Source organism: Paralichthys olivaceus, chromosome 3 (genome assembly GCF_024713975.1).
Source record: "Paralichthys olivaceus isolate ysfri-2021 chromosome 3, ASM2471397v2, whole genome shotgun sequence".
NCBI classification, from domain to species: domain Eukaryota; kingdom Metazoa; phylum Chordata; class Actinopteri; order Pleuronectiformes; family Paralichthyidae; genus Paralichthys; species Paralichthys olivaceus.
In genome coordinates, this window is record NC_091095.1 from 7,070,714 (window position 1) to 7,083,559 (window position 12,846).

The 12,846-nt window shown below is 43.4% G+C and overlaps 1 protein-coding gene across 1 annotated transcript; it reads left to right on the plus strand.

The window, feature by feature from the left end:
• mknk2b (MAPK interacting serine/threonine kinase 2b) lies at positions 1-12,827 on the plus strand. The gene is made up of 14 exons (XM_020098381.2): positions 1-161; positions 764-985; positions 1,464-1,554; positions 1,774-1,875; positions 2,006-2,103; positions 4,299-4,378; positions 4,538-4,611; positions 4,775-4,879; positions 5,153-5,208; positions 5,397-5,492; positions 8,925-9,119; positions 9,235-9,399; positions 9,505-9,545; positions 9,658-12,827. The coding sequence occupies exons 2-14, from the start codon at positions 935-937 to the stop codon at positions 9,929-9,931; spliced, it is 1,428 nt and encodes a 475-aa protein (XP_019953940.1). The 5' UTR covers positions 1-161; positions 764-934; the 3' UTR covers positions 9,932-12,827.
• Positions 12,828-12,846: the final 19 nt, after the last annotated feature.

The following is a 12,846-nucleotide window of genomic DNA, read 5'->3' on the forward strand; positions in this document are numbered from 1 at the left end:
CCGGGGAGGTTATAAAAGCCCCCACGCTGCCGCTGCTCCGCCACCTTCTTCACGCTCTTACGATCAGGCGGCTCCCTCCCCCCGGCGACCGTCCTCTGCGGCTGTTGAAGCAGCGGGTCAGACAACAACGCCAACACTGGAGCTGTAACACCAACGACGGGGTGAGTGCACGAGAGAGACACGGAGAGGGGGGAGGTGTAAAGACATAAAGTGTGGAGGGGGGAGGGGGGGGTTAATCCAGAAAGCTGTTAATGGCGATTTTCTCTTTTTTGTGTCGTCAGCCCGACGCAGCGCTATAACACGGTGACGTTACCGTTTTAACCCTCGAGCTAACGGCCGCGGTCTGACGGGTGTAAAAGTTGAACGTGTCCTAACGGTCAGCTCCAGCGTCTTACTGCTAGCTTCACAAGTGTTAGCCTTCCTGCTGCTAATGGAGTCTTCGCAGGTTTAACCAAACACGACGCAACTCTCCGTCTTTGTTTCTGTGCGTGTTTTTAACTGGTGCTCCCTGCGCTCTCTTCTTAATGTGACATTCTGAACGCTAAGCTAGCAGCTACGCTATAAGTGGTTGGTGGTGTGTTTAGCAGCTGCCCGTTGTTTTAATCACCACGGACATGTGATCTGTCACAGCGAGGAGCTCTCAGCTTGCCCGGTTGTTCATTGTAACTTTGTGTTAAGGTTCAGGTGATGTGGGTTCTGCGTGTCGGAAGTTGTGGTGTGTCGCGTTTTGTAACGCTGCGGTGTTTTTGTGTGTTGTCCACAGGGCTCCCGTTTAAAAGCTGACCAGCCAGCGCAGTGTGATCACTTGCGACTCTCTCTGAAACCACCTTCTGTTTCGGAGAAGTGCAAATTGACACCCCCCACCAAAAACCCCACTGCTGCCGCTGCCGCCCACCAGAAGACCAACCACCCCCCCACCCAAATCGAAGCCAGAATGGTGCAGAACAAGATCACCGAAGTCACTGGATTCCACCGCTCGTTCAAGGTGAGATCTGTGGCCAGGCCTCTGGGAAGAGTCTATATCAGAGCACATTTGTCCGCGTGCATGGAGGGGGGGGGGGGCTTCACCTTGCTATATATAAACACATCTGTTACTCTCTCACATCTTATGACTGATAAACACATCACGTGGCCCGCCGACACATGTATGCGCTTGCCCACTGAAGCACGATTCCAGAAGATTATAGCATTTAAAGGAAGTAAAAGATTATTTTTTTATCTCCTGCTCTGCACACACCCTGTTATGATCATTGACTTATATACCTGGTAGCTGTGCATCACACAATTTTAAAAGTTTCTGTCCCTCAGGTGTTTGTATTTTATAATGTAGTATTGTAGTAGTTTGTGGTTGCAGGGTGGGAGATAAGAGAGGCACTCTTATCTGTCATAAATAACAACTAGTGCATTCAGCATCATTGATAAGATTGCAGACCTTAACAGGCACATTTGTTGTTTCCTCCTAGGGTCAAAATCCCTTTGAATCAGACGACTTCACTAAAAATGGATCCCATCTTATTGATTCGTCCTTTAATTTTGATTCCTCCCCAAGACATGGTGAGTATTTTAACCTGCGCAGTGCAATTTAAACAGTAAATTATCTATGTCGGTTGTTGATGCAATCCATAATACATTAGTTGCAACATAGCCAATCTATTTATGCTTTCTCCAAATGAAATGTAACATTTTATCTCAACAGATGTGATTGCCCTCAAGTTGTTTGTTTTTCTTGGGTTTCTCTTGCTGATGATAATGTGGGCACTCCTGTTTTCACAGACATGCCTTCCAGCCAGCCTATTGACATCCCCGATGCCAAGAAGAGAAACAAGAAGAAGAAGCGTTGCCGGGCAACTGATAGTTTCTCTGGGCGATTTGAGGGTAAAAGCTTTTATGTCCAACTTAATATATTGCACTCATGATCAAATATTATCTGCAGCAACTTGTGACATTCTCCTTTCATCATGATTGAATTAGTCATTTTTCTAACCTAGTAAACTTTCTGCCACAGATGTCTATAGACTGCAAGATGAGGTACTAGGGGAGGGTGCTTATGCCAGAGTGCAAACGTGCATTAACCTCATCACCAACAAAGAGTACGCTGTCAAGGTAAGACATTTTTCACCATGACAAGTATTCAGTATGATGATCATATATAATTTGTAGGATCATGTTTTGAGGTCTGTGTGGCGTAATGAAATGTCTTTATACACGGAGCAACCATGTGCCTTTATATGAAGAACTAGACTGTGGGATGTGGGTCAATGTGTGCCAGCTGCCTGCTGTTCCCTGGTCATTCTTTAGAAATCTTGTCATGTGTAGTTCTGGTCCTGGGGCCGGATACTTTTCTCCCCCACTAGTTCAGCTCTCTTAGCTGGATGGCTGCAGGCTCTCATCTATGTTGTGCTTTTTCCTTTTTTCCCCTGAGTGTGCAACACTAGCTGCTGCTTACAGGCTCTTCTCCTCACTGTTTTTATAATTTTTCAGCCTATCAGAGGACTGGGAGTGATATACCCACCCCCTTTCTTTACCCAGTTTGCCTACAGAGGACGCTAGTGCTGAGAACATTGTGTACTGGCAACTGCCAAAACAAAACCCACAGTGAGGAAGGAGGGGGGTGCTGGGTGAGGGTTGTGACCCAGGGTGTTTACGTTGCTTTGTTCTCCTTGCTTGGTACATTTTTACGCTTTCCTTTCCAAATGGGGTGTGGATGCATGTCTTGACTTGTATTGACTTCCCTTTTTGCTTTAATACAGATCATGCTCAGTTCCTCATTTTTAGGAACAAAACATTGTGAGATTATTTTCTCTGTTGAAGTGCAGCAAGAGCTTTTTATACAAGTTCTTGGCCTGTGACCTTTAATTCCATTGGGACACTGGATGTAAACAGTAATCTGACTTTTCACTTCTAAATAATTCTTATTTCCTTGGGTAATTCTGCTTAAGTTTGGAACTGTGTTTAAGGCTTGTTTCCCCCCAGAGCAAGTGTCCATATCATACCAATTAATATTTCAGATGAATAGGAGACCTGATTCTGTCATGTGACCATGATCTCTTGGTAGTGTTTATCCTGGGATGCTTTGGTAGATCCCTTGGGACTTTGCAATTCTGGGGGTGGAGACACAGGGGTCTGCAGTTATTGGAGGTCATTCGGGAGTCGGAGGGGGCTCAGACTGCTCCTGCCAGATGTCCCATCTCTCCCCTCCCCCTTCAGACTGGGATGAGATGCATGTGTGGGCTCCTTGTTTTGCAATTGCAACAAAAGCATCAGCACCAAGGACTAACAGGAGGGTGTGCATTGCAAGCCCTTACTAAAGGTTGATGTTTGAGCCTGCAGTGTGGCTTAGTGACTTGTTTTGCAGCTGGCTTATCATTTTGGTAATTCATTTGCCAGCATTGTGTTGTGGATTCTTCTTTATCAGCATGACAGTATCAGTGTGGGGGGTTTGTGTTGTGATTGGGAGAAAGTGAGCTGATCAGGGGCCATTTGCTTTGCTGACTCAGACTGGAACAGTGCAGAGGCTTTGGCCTACTCACAGGCCTCTTGTCTGTGCATTAATCCTAGACATACACTGTAGCCCTGGCCCCAAAAGGCTTCAATAGCAGCTGTAATCCAGCAACCAGGAAGAGAAACACGCACTGCCTCCCAAGCAGACAATAAGCGGCAGGGCTGGAAAATTCGGGCCTTTTGCTCCGGTGTCAGCAATCTGTCTTTCTGTCTCTTTTTAACCATGCAGCTGGCCCTTCGGTGTTTATTTCCAGGCAGCATTAAGGTTATTTTTAGGAAAGCTTTTTTGATATCGTATACACGTTTAGATTAGCTGATGGGATATACTAATGACTCATTATGTGCAATTTAGATTTACACTTGATTGCTAAATATAGAGATGCTGTGACTGTTCCAATCTTATTTTGTTATATCTCTGCTTTGGCAGCAAGCACTTGAAAGTAGGTTAGGCTATCCTTGCAACTGTGTCACAGGGTGGGATAAATGTTGGCAACATGGAAAATGCAGGTCTGGTCTGGAAGGCGACCAGTTAGAGGGCACTGTATATGGAGTATGTAATCTGGGCCATACCGCCTGCTCTACAGTAAACATAGACACGGATGGGGTTTTGCGGTGCAGTGTTAGGGGGATGGCCTTCGCCCAAATATAAACTCTCACAGATGAGCTGGATTTTTCTTCAGCAGTCAAAGAGCTAACCTCATTTTCTTTCATCCAACCTCTGTGAAAAACATAGATGTTACATGTTTATGGTTTATTTTTAGAAAATGAAGCTCAGCCATTACGTTGTTCTGTTTCAGATCATTGAGAAAAGACCAGGTCACAGCCGCAGCCGTGTCTTCCGTGAGGTTGAAATGCTTTACCAGTGCCAGGGCCACAGGTAATGTCCTCTGTCATGTCCTGTTAAACATAATGCCACCTAATGATGAATGTATAGATATGGTGCGGCAGGCTGACCCAATACTGTAGAAATTGTATGAAGCTTTCCGTTAGAGGACCTGGTCACCAGTGGCTCATGGTGTTTTTTTCCACTCTAAAGTAACATCCTGGAGCTGGTGGAGTTCTTTGAAGAGGAAGACAAATTCTACCTGGTGTTTGAAAAGCTCAGAGGAGGTGAGTGAATTATAGCTGCTGCTGGATGTGTGCATCATTATCCCTTTGTTTATTTAGTAAGATTCCTGTAATGTATGTTTACTGTCTGTGTGTGGTAAGACATTCATTCTATGCTTTTCTGCTTGTAAACAAAGCTGATATCCTCTTTCATTTCCCCTGTTAGGGTCAGTCTTGGCGCACATTCACAAGAGGCAGCACTTCAGTGAGCAGGAAGCCAGTGTTGTCGTGCAGGACATTGCCAGTGCGTTAGACTTCCTGCATAACAAGGGTAAGACCATTTACACAAAATTACAAAATGGCAAGAAGTTACATTACTCCGAATGATCGCCAAATTTCCACAATCACAATCAATGGATTTAGATTTCGGATTTAGCGATGCCATTCCTTAAATTAGATAAATTGTTCACATCGTTATTTCTTGTTCACATTTACCAAGGGACACATTAGCTTATTTTTCTAAGAAAGATCTGACTTGCTTCATCCCAACAGCATGGCCAGATGTTGTTGACAAAACAATTTACTAATTGGTTCCATTTTTTAGGAATGGCACATAGAGACCTGAAACCGGAAAACATTCTCTGTGAGAGAGCGGACAAGGTGAGTTTACTGCAACATGTTTGAGTCCCAATAGTTCAAGGGGCAAATAATGTGGTGATAAGTTTGATGAGTTGCTCAAAGATTGGTGATGATAAAGGACAGTTCAAATATCTGCTCCCACAAGTTGATATTATATATACAAAATCCAGATGAAGTTGAATAATCCTGAATTTGTATGTCTTTGCCAGATTTCCCCAGTCAAGATCTGTGATTTTGACTTGGGCAGTGGGATCAAGCTGAACAGTGACAGCTCACCAATCTCCACCCCTGAGCTCCTCACTCCTGTAAGTCCAGCTGCTCATTTTCTTGTTTGCCATACAGTTTGAACAACCCTAATAAACAGGAGATAATTGCTTCTCAACGAAGCTAATCTGATATACAGTCTGAGTCACGTTTCCCAGTGCTCCTTCATGTTTGTGGATAAGAACGGTGTTTTTAGGCTGTAAAACGTCTTTATCAAGTTCAACTAGCTGGTTGTCTATTGGGCAGCCCTGGGTGGTGCCAGCTGCAGGACAGCTCGCTGATTGGAGGAGAAAAAGTTGTGTTGTGAAGTTATAGTACTTCAGTGTTTGGCTCTTTTCTCTGAAATGATGTTTAGGATTGTTTCCTGAATGTCCCTGTTTGGCAGCTTGTAACCTCCCTTATCGTACTGAAGTATCACTTGGGTATATATCCCTCAGTTTAACGTCCACGTCCTGTTGCTTACTGGAAACAAATATTTAGGCCCATGGGTTTTGGGGGGGTCATGAGTGTTTAACCCTCCTGCTGTTGTCACAACACAAACGTCCTCTTAAGGCACCCAGAAAAGCAAACTTTGCAAACTCAGAGAATTGGTAAAGTTGAACGGCAAGCTTTCTACTTGTCAACAAACGCTGTCTGTTGGTTGGTTGTTTGAGGGGGATGGGACTAGATGGAACGGAGCAGGTGAAGCATAGTGGTTTAGCCTGCATGTGTGGGGGGTTTTCAACACCGGTAACTTCATCTTCCTTTAGCAGAACTAAAGCACAGAGAGCCCATCCCTGAACTATTTGAAGGCCTCACGTGTTTAGTCTACATGGGTTTCATAGCTGAGACTGAGTTATTGTCTTTTTTGTGCAGTGTGATGCACCTTTGGGTTAGTCTACATGTTTCTGTAATTATTAAATAACCAGGGAGTTTTTGTACATAACTACAAGACTTGAACCAACAAAGCATTTCCAGTGGAACAAAAGATGATCCCTGAAATCAAGACACTATGTGGTAGCCCTGGAATGTAATAAGACTTCAGGGAACACATTTTGACTTTACAAGGACAGTCGCATGGTTTGAAAAAGTTGCAATGAAACCAAACACAAACTCCTGCTCATTTCCTTTTTCTCTGTGGTATGTGAGGAAAAAAACATCCACCCTCCCTGTTTAGTCTCCGCCCAGTGGCCCCAACCACAGCTTGTGCTGCTCTGCGCTTTCTTTATGTTCTTTATACAAAGGCTGTGCATAAGGCTTGTTCTAGAAAAATTTAGTCTCTCCCCCCATACCTAGCAACTGAGATGTGATTGGCTGTGCAGTGGGAGGGGGAGGAAAAGTGGGAGGTATGAACACCCAGTCTGCTCATGCGCTCTGACTTGTTTTCCTTGCCTTGATCACAGGGACAATGTTATCTGATTTTCATCTCACTATCGGCATTCTCACCCTCCCCCCTCCTTTGCTTACATTCCTACAGTTGTCGTTTCACAATATATAATGTAATGATACAGTTAGTGCACAAGTTTCTGATCCCACTAAGTCCACTTTATTGGCTAAAGTTTGCTGTTAAAGATTTATACGTTTTCTGTGGATGTGTTCATGCGGTCTATAAACACGAAGAACGCTGGGAAGAGGAGAAGGACTTTTCTAAGAAATAAGCTAATTATAGTTTACTGAATGCTGCACAACTGACTGCCTGCCCATGTACTTGGCATGAACCAAATCTGACTTCTCAATGTCATTGCACATGCACCGCAGCTGTGAACTGGGTGCACTACACAACTCACTCAGTCTGTAATTTGTTCTTGTGACAGTTGCAGGTACAGCTGCATGACGACAGAACAGGTCCCCTCTCTGTAAGCTTCCTCAGATAATCCTGCAGTTTACGAACAGCAGAGGTGTGAGTCATCGCTGCTGTTAATATGGTCTCATTTGTCACATGCTCGCTGGAAAGCCCCAGGTTACAATACCAAGCAACCCTGCGGCAACAGCAACTGATTATATATCTGCAGCTCACAGGGAGGTTTGAGGCGGCTGTGATTGTAAGTGCAGAAGACGTTTTCAGGAAGAATAAACCTGAGGTTAGGTTTTAGACCAAAGAGTCGCGATTGCTTATACTCCACTTGTTTTCAGCCCCTATCAGTGGCAGTGGCAGGCAGTGCTAGACTGGTTCTTTATCCTGAGTTGTCTTAGATTGGCAGTATGTCCGGGCAGGTTTTAAACAAGATTAGCCTCGATAACTGATTTCGATAGGACAGCTCTCTCATTGCCTTTCTGTTTTAGGGCACCTTGGAAGGCAAAGATGTTGTTTGTTTATGTATGTGTGGGTGGGGGCTTCGATTGGCCTCAATCCTGGAGGCTTGTCTGTGGATGCAGCCGCCCCAGACATGATTTTGTCGATGCAATCGTGGGGGTTGGGGTGTTCTCTCCTGACAAAAGCAGCTTTGTCTGACTCTAGATTCCTGTGCAGCAGATTTCATTACATAAGGTTGCAGTGGGGAGGAGGAGGAGTCAGGAGACAGCTGGGTTGTGGTACTGGGTCACAAAAGAGAGAAAGATTCAATGTAAACATGCAGATGGAAGGAAGGATACAGGATGGGGGGGGCAGGTTTGCCAGGATGCAGTTTTTAACAGATGTTTATACTGATGTGCTTGACTTTGTGCTACAGTTTCAGAAATAGCTGATGAGATATTCTCACTCTAGACCAGCAGTTGTCTATAGTAGGATCCTCTATAAATCTCAAAGAATCCAAACTCTTAATTGTAAAAATGTTTTTATTTTTAAGGATGTAAAAGTACTTGTCATGAGGTAATGGCATAAGTCTTCAATAAAACATCCTGTCCACAAATATCTGCCCTGCTGAACTACCGACCTGCTCTTTTCTGTACTCTAAGTATCAAAACAACATTTGGTGTTTCCAGGTTATGTAACCGGGGAAGGTTCAGCCCAGTCTCTGCCTCTGCAGGACAGCCAATCCTCTTTTCCCCGCTCAGTGTTTGGCCTAATTTCCTTCATAGCTACATAACAAGGCACCGTCAGAACTGAGCCCATCCTTGCCATCAGCCTGTTTAGCCTGGCTTGTATACAGTTAAATGGTCAAAGCAGTGACTCACTGCTGCTGCCTACCCACACTAACCTGCATCATTATAGCCCAGCTCTTCCCTTCTCCACCCTTTATTTGTAGCTGTAAACAATGTTTCTACATTTGTTGTCAAGACATTAAGAAAAGCTGTATAGCTCATGTTAAATGACCAGCACTACAGATAAGCATGTGACTGTCACATAGGCTGCCCCCCCTCCCTTCTCAGTTGCACAGACCAAGAGAAGGCCTCGAGCTGAAAGACTTTTTAACATGAGGTATCAGCTGAATGAAGGAATGTGCAGAGGGGCCAGTTTTTCCTTCTTTGTGCTCTTTTTCTGCTGTAGTTAGTTTTTCTTCTCATCCCTTGGGCTGACAGACGTCTTCTCTTTTGCTCCATGTGTATTTTTACAGTGTGGCTCAGCAGAGTACATGGCACCTGAGGTGGTTGAGGCCTTCAGTGAGGAGGCTACAATTTACGACAAGCGCTGTGACCTGTGGAGCCTTGGAGTCATCCTTTATATCATGCTGAGTGGCTACCCACCATTTGTAGGTCGCTGTGGTGGTGACTGTGGCTGGGAATCGGGGGAACCCTGCCACACCTGCCAGGTAAAAATCTGGTTCAGCTCATATCTTTTACAGCACATTAATGAAACTAGCTCAGTGTCATTCTTTCCCATTCAGGTTAAGTCAACTAATTGAAATTTTTTATGTCCATTTCCAGAACACTTTATTTGAAAGTATTCAGGAAGGGAAATACGAGTATCCAGAGAAAGACTGGGCTCACATCTCCTCAAGTGCCAAAGACCTTATATCCAAACTTCTGGTTCGGGACGCCAAAAACCGCCTGAGTGCCAGCCAGGTGCTGCAGCACCCCTGGGTGCAAGGGGTAAGTCTTAAACTAGGACTCCTTTTCTGCATATTTTTGACACACATTTGAATTTTTTATGCTGTGTTTCAAGGCAATAAAATCTCTTATCTTTTCCTTTTTCAGGGTGCATCTGACACTTTTCACACATCCATTTTGCATCAAAGGTGAGAGGACTTTAGAATTAAACTTTTCTACAAGATTCCTTCCTATTGACACTGATAGAAATAATTGCAGTTTTAACATAAATTTCACATTCTCTGTTCTTGTCCTTTTTAGAACCAGCAATGCCAGGGATCTGACTTTCTTTGCTGGAAAGGCCATGGCCGTGAACCGGCAGCTGGCTGAACAGGATGACATGGAAGATCAGCAGCAGCAGGAAGTCCCATTTGTTGTTACTGCCGCTGGTTCTTCTATGCACCTCTCACCTCCTTCCAACTCCAAGCTGGCCAGGCGCAGGCAGCGAGGCAGCCAGCCCAAGGGAGGACCTGTCTCTGCTGCAGAGCTCCGTCAGCTCTTGGCCCCTCTGGTTATCATGGGAGACTGTGCCTGAATGTCATCAACCCTGACCTCCGACCTTCCGTTACGATTCAGATCTAAGACTGCCCTGAAACTCTCCCTCCCCAGTTCTGGCCACTCTCTCTGATTCTAGCTGGCCTTGATTCCTCTGCCATTCAGGCTCTATTGCCTCGCTGTAAAGGAAGATGCTGCTTGCAGCTATTCCTCTAAATGCCTTCTGCCCTTCTGCAGCACTTCTGAAGCACATTAGCCCAGGGCCTGCATATAGCAAATGTGCACGTCCAGGTTGGGGAGGAGGGCCAGGTAATGGTTTGGGAGAGAGAGAGGGAGAGAAGTATTTTCTAAGTTATGTTTTGTTCTGTTTTCATACAACTCGGTTCAGAAGAAATCAGAACACTTATCTTCAAAACTAAGCTCAGACACCAAAGGACAACCTGTTGTGCTGCTCCCACATTACAACTGGATCCACTGTGAATTAAGTTATCTGGAATGTTCTCTTTGCCTGTATGTGTATGCATGAATGGCCTATACGCAGATACATACAAGCTTATGCAATATGCCAAGATGAAGGCTGTTCCTGTCTTGAAGGGATTCAGTATACGGGGCTGGGAGGGCTGAAAGTCAATGCTGTCCGTGCCTAGTGCGGTTCATTATGTGGCTGGGGACTCCTCAAAGATTTTTCTTTCCTCCTACATTTAAGATAAATTCCTTACAGCTGAGCCTCTTCTGTAAATGTCTGAGATGAAACGCGCACTCATCCGGCACTTAATGCTCTGGAAGAATGTTTTTCTGTACCCAGCCAGCTATGACTTACTGTCACCAATTCGTACAGTTTTTCATGTGACAATAAGCCAAATCATCAGGGGCCACATCGCTCAGTGTTTAAGAGACAGTCAGGCAAGTCTGATAGTATTAAATTAAAACTATTTTTCTTGGGCCATGATACTTGGCCACTGCAAATTAAAACCTCTGAGCGTGTTCTGAAGTTAACCTGGTATGTTGGTACACGCTGGTTATACAGTATGTTGAATGGCTAGACAGGTGAAAATAGGCAATTTACTCTCTCTGTAAAGACTTAGTCATTTCCCCTTGCCACAAGAACTTGTTTTTGTTATTTTGTAAGATTTTTTTTCTACAGATCAAATGATGCATTAGAATTAACCTTAGAACTTTTGGCAGTAAAGGTTAGAGCTCCTATCGGGGTTTGAAAAAGCACATTTTGGCCGATGTGACCGAGTCTCATTTGTCGATCAAATACATTTACCATCATCTTTTTTCCAGGGTTCACTGTTCTTTCTAAAAAGACCCACCCATTTCAAAACAAATGACATTTGACAAATTTCTCTTTACAAATTAAGAGGCAGAGGAGATTTCTCAAAAAAAAGAAAGCGTAAAAAAAGAAAAACATTCCATAAAAAGAAAAACAACAAAAAAAGTCTTCCAAGGACGTGTAGCTGTATTAAGTTTACTTTAATTTTCATGTTTGAAAACTCCATGTCAATGTGCCACACTGATTTACCCCCTCCCGTTTTTGTATGGCTGTTAATAAGCTTCTATTTTCTATGTGGTGGTTTTCATGCAGGTGCTGTACAGGGAAACACCAGACCTTTTTACTTTTTTTTTTTATGTTTTGTGTTTTTAAAAGTTCGGAGTATGTGGTGTATGAGGTGAGAAGATGGAGAGAGTTTATTTGATCTGGAGCGTTCATGCCCAGTGAAGGCAAGTTTTTAAGTTGTTTAAGTTTTTTTTTTGTAAGAGTTGGCAATAATCTTTTCGTTGTCGTTTGTTCAGATTAAGTTAAAGCTCATTCTGAAACTGACAGGTAATGGACTGGTGATGAGGTGGTCTCACAACACTGTAGCCATTTCACCAAAGAGGGTTCATTGAACATGTGATCCATCACCTAGCAGTGACAAGTGGGAAACTTCTGATTGTCCATGTCCTGTTGCCAGCACTGCGGCGATGGTACTCTGGAAATGGTGTCAAAGGACCCATAATGCTGATAATAGGACACTGTATTAGTTCTAAAAATACCTTTCTGCAGATGCATTGTTATGGGGTTTTATGTCTTATAATAAGACTTACTTGAATTTGTGTATGCAGCTGTTTCTTATCTATTTGGGAAACTACTTGGTTATCGGTAATCTCAAAGCATTAAGCTAATGATCAAGGCAATCTTGGGGTTTTGAAAATGCCTATACACTTCAGTATTCTGCCTTTTTCCCCTTTCGAGCAGCAGACAAGTTAGTCCCTACTTTTTTGATAGGGTTGGATACTCAGAAACGCACAGACTTTGGCCATACTCAGTAATATCCTCAATGGTATATGGGAGTTTTCTTGGTCATGACCATTTCTACTTTTTGTCAAATGGCAGTTGCTTTTTTTTTTTGCTTTTTTTTTTCTGACTGCCCCTTACTGGTGATACCGGGACAAAATGATATCCTAAAGCCTCACAATTTTTATATTGTATGTCATTTTGAAGAAGGAAGTGTTAAAATTCAGTCATTCAATTAACCAGTTCACCATCATCATCATCCACCTCCCCATAAATTGAATGTAGCCCAAAGGCAAAAGCATTTAACAATCCAGCAACACTGATCAAAAGTTTTATAAACTGTTTGTTTCATGGACGTGCTGTGGGGTTATTCTGTCTGAGTGGATCCAGTCTGCAAACATTTTTTTGGGAACTACACCTGATTTTTAACACTGTCTGAATCACCCAAAACCAATTGTGTTCATTGGGAAGAAATCTGAAATAAATACATCCTTTAAATACAAAAGATATTTTGATTTAAAATAAGCACTTTACTGTACCATCTGAATGATTGCAGTTCACTCAAGGCAACATTTATGACAGTTGCTACAGATTTTTGTATTGTTTTTCTAAAAAAAAAAAAAAAAAAAAAAGCAATAAAATGTTTTGAACTACACACTCGTCTGTTTGGTTAC

What these genes read in the sequence shown, in the direction of transcription:
- mknk2b (XM_020098381.2), top strand. Translation starts at nt 935, where the DNA reads ATGGTGCAGAACAAGATCACCGAAGTCACTGGATTCCACCGCTCGTTC. An exon ending in GTTTGAAAAGCTCAGAGGAG is followed by an intron (nt 4,612 to 4,774) that starts GTGAGTGAATTA and finishes TTCCCCTGTTAG; the next exon opens with GGTCAGTCTTGGCGCACATT. An exon ending in AGCACCCCTGGGTGCAAGGG is followed by an intron (nt 9,400 to 9,504) that starts GTAAGTCTTAAA and finishes TTCCTTTTTCAG; the next exon opens with GGTGCATCTGACACTTTTCA.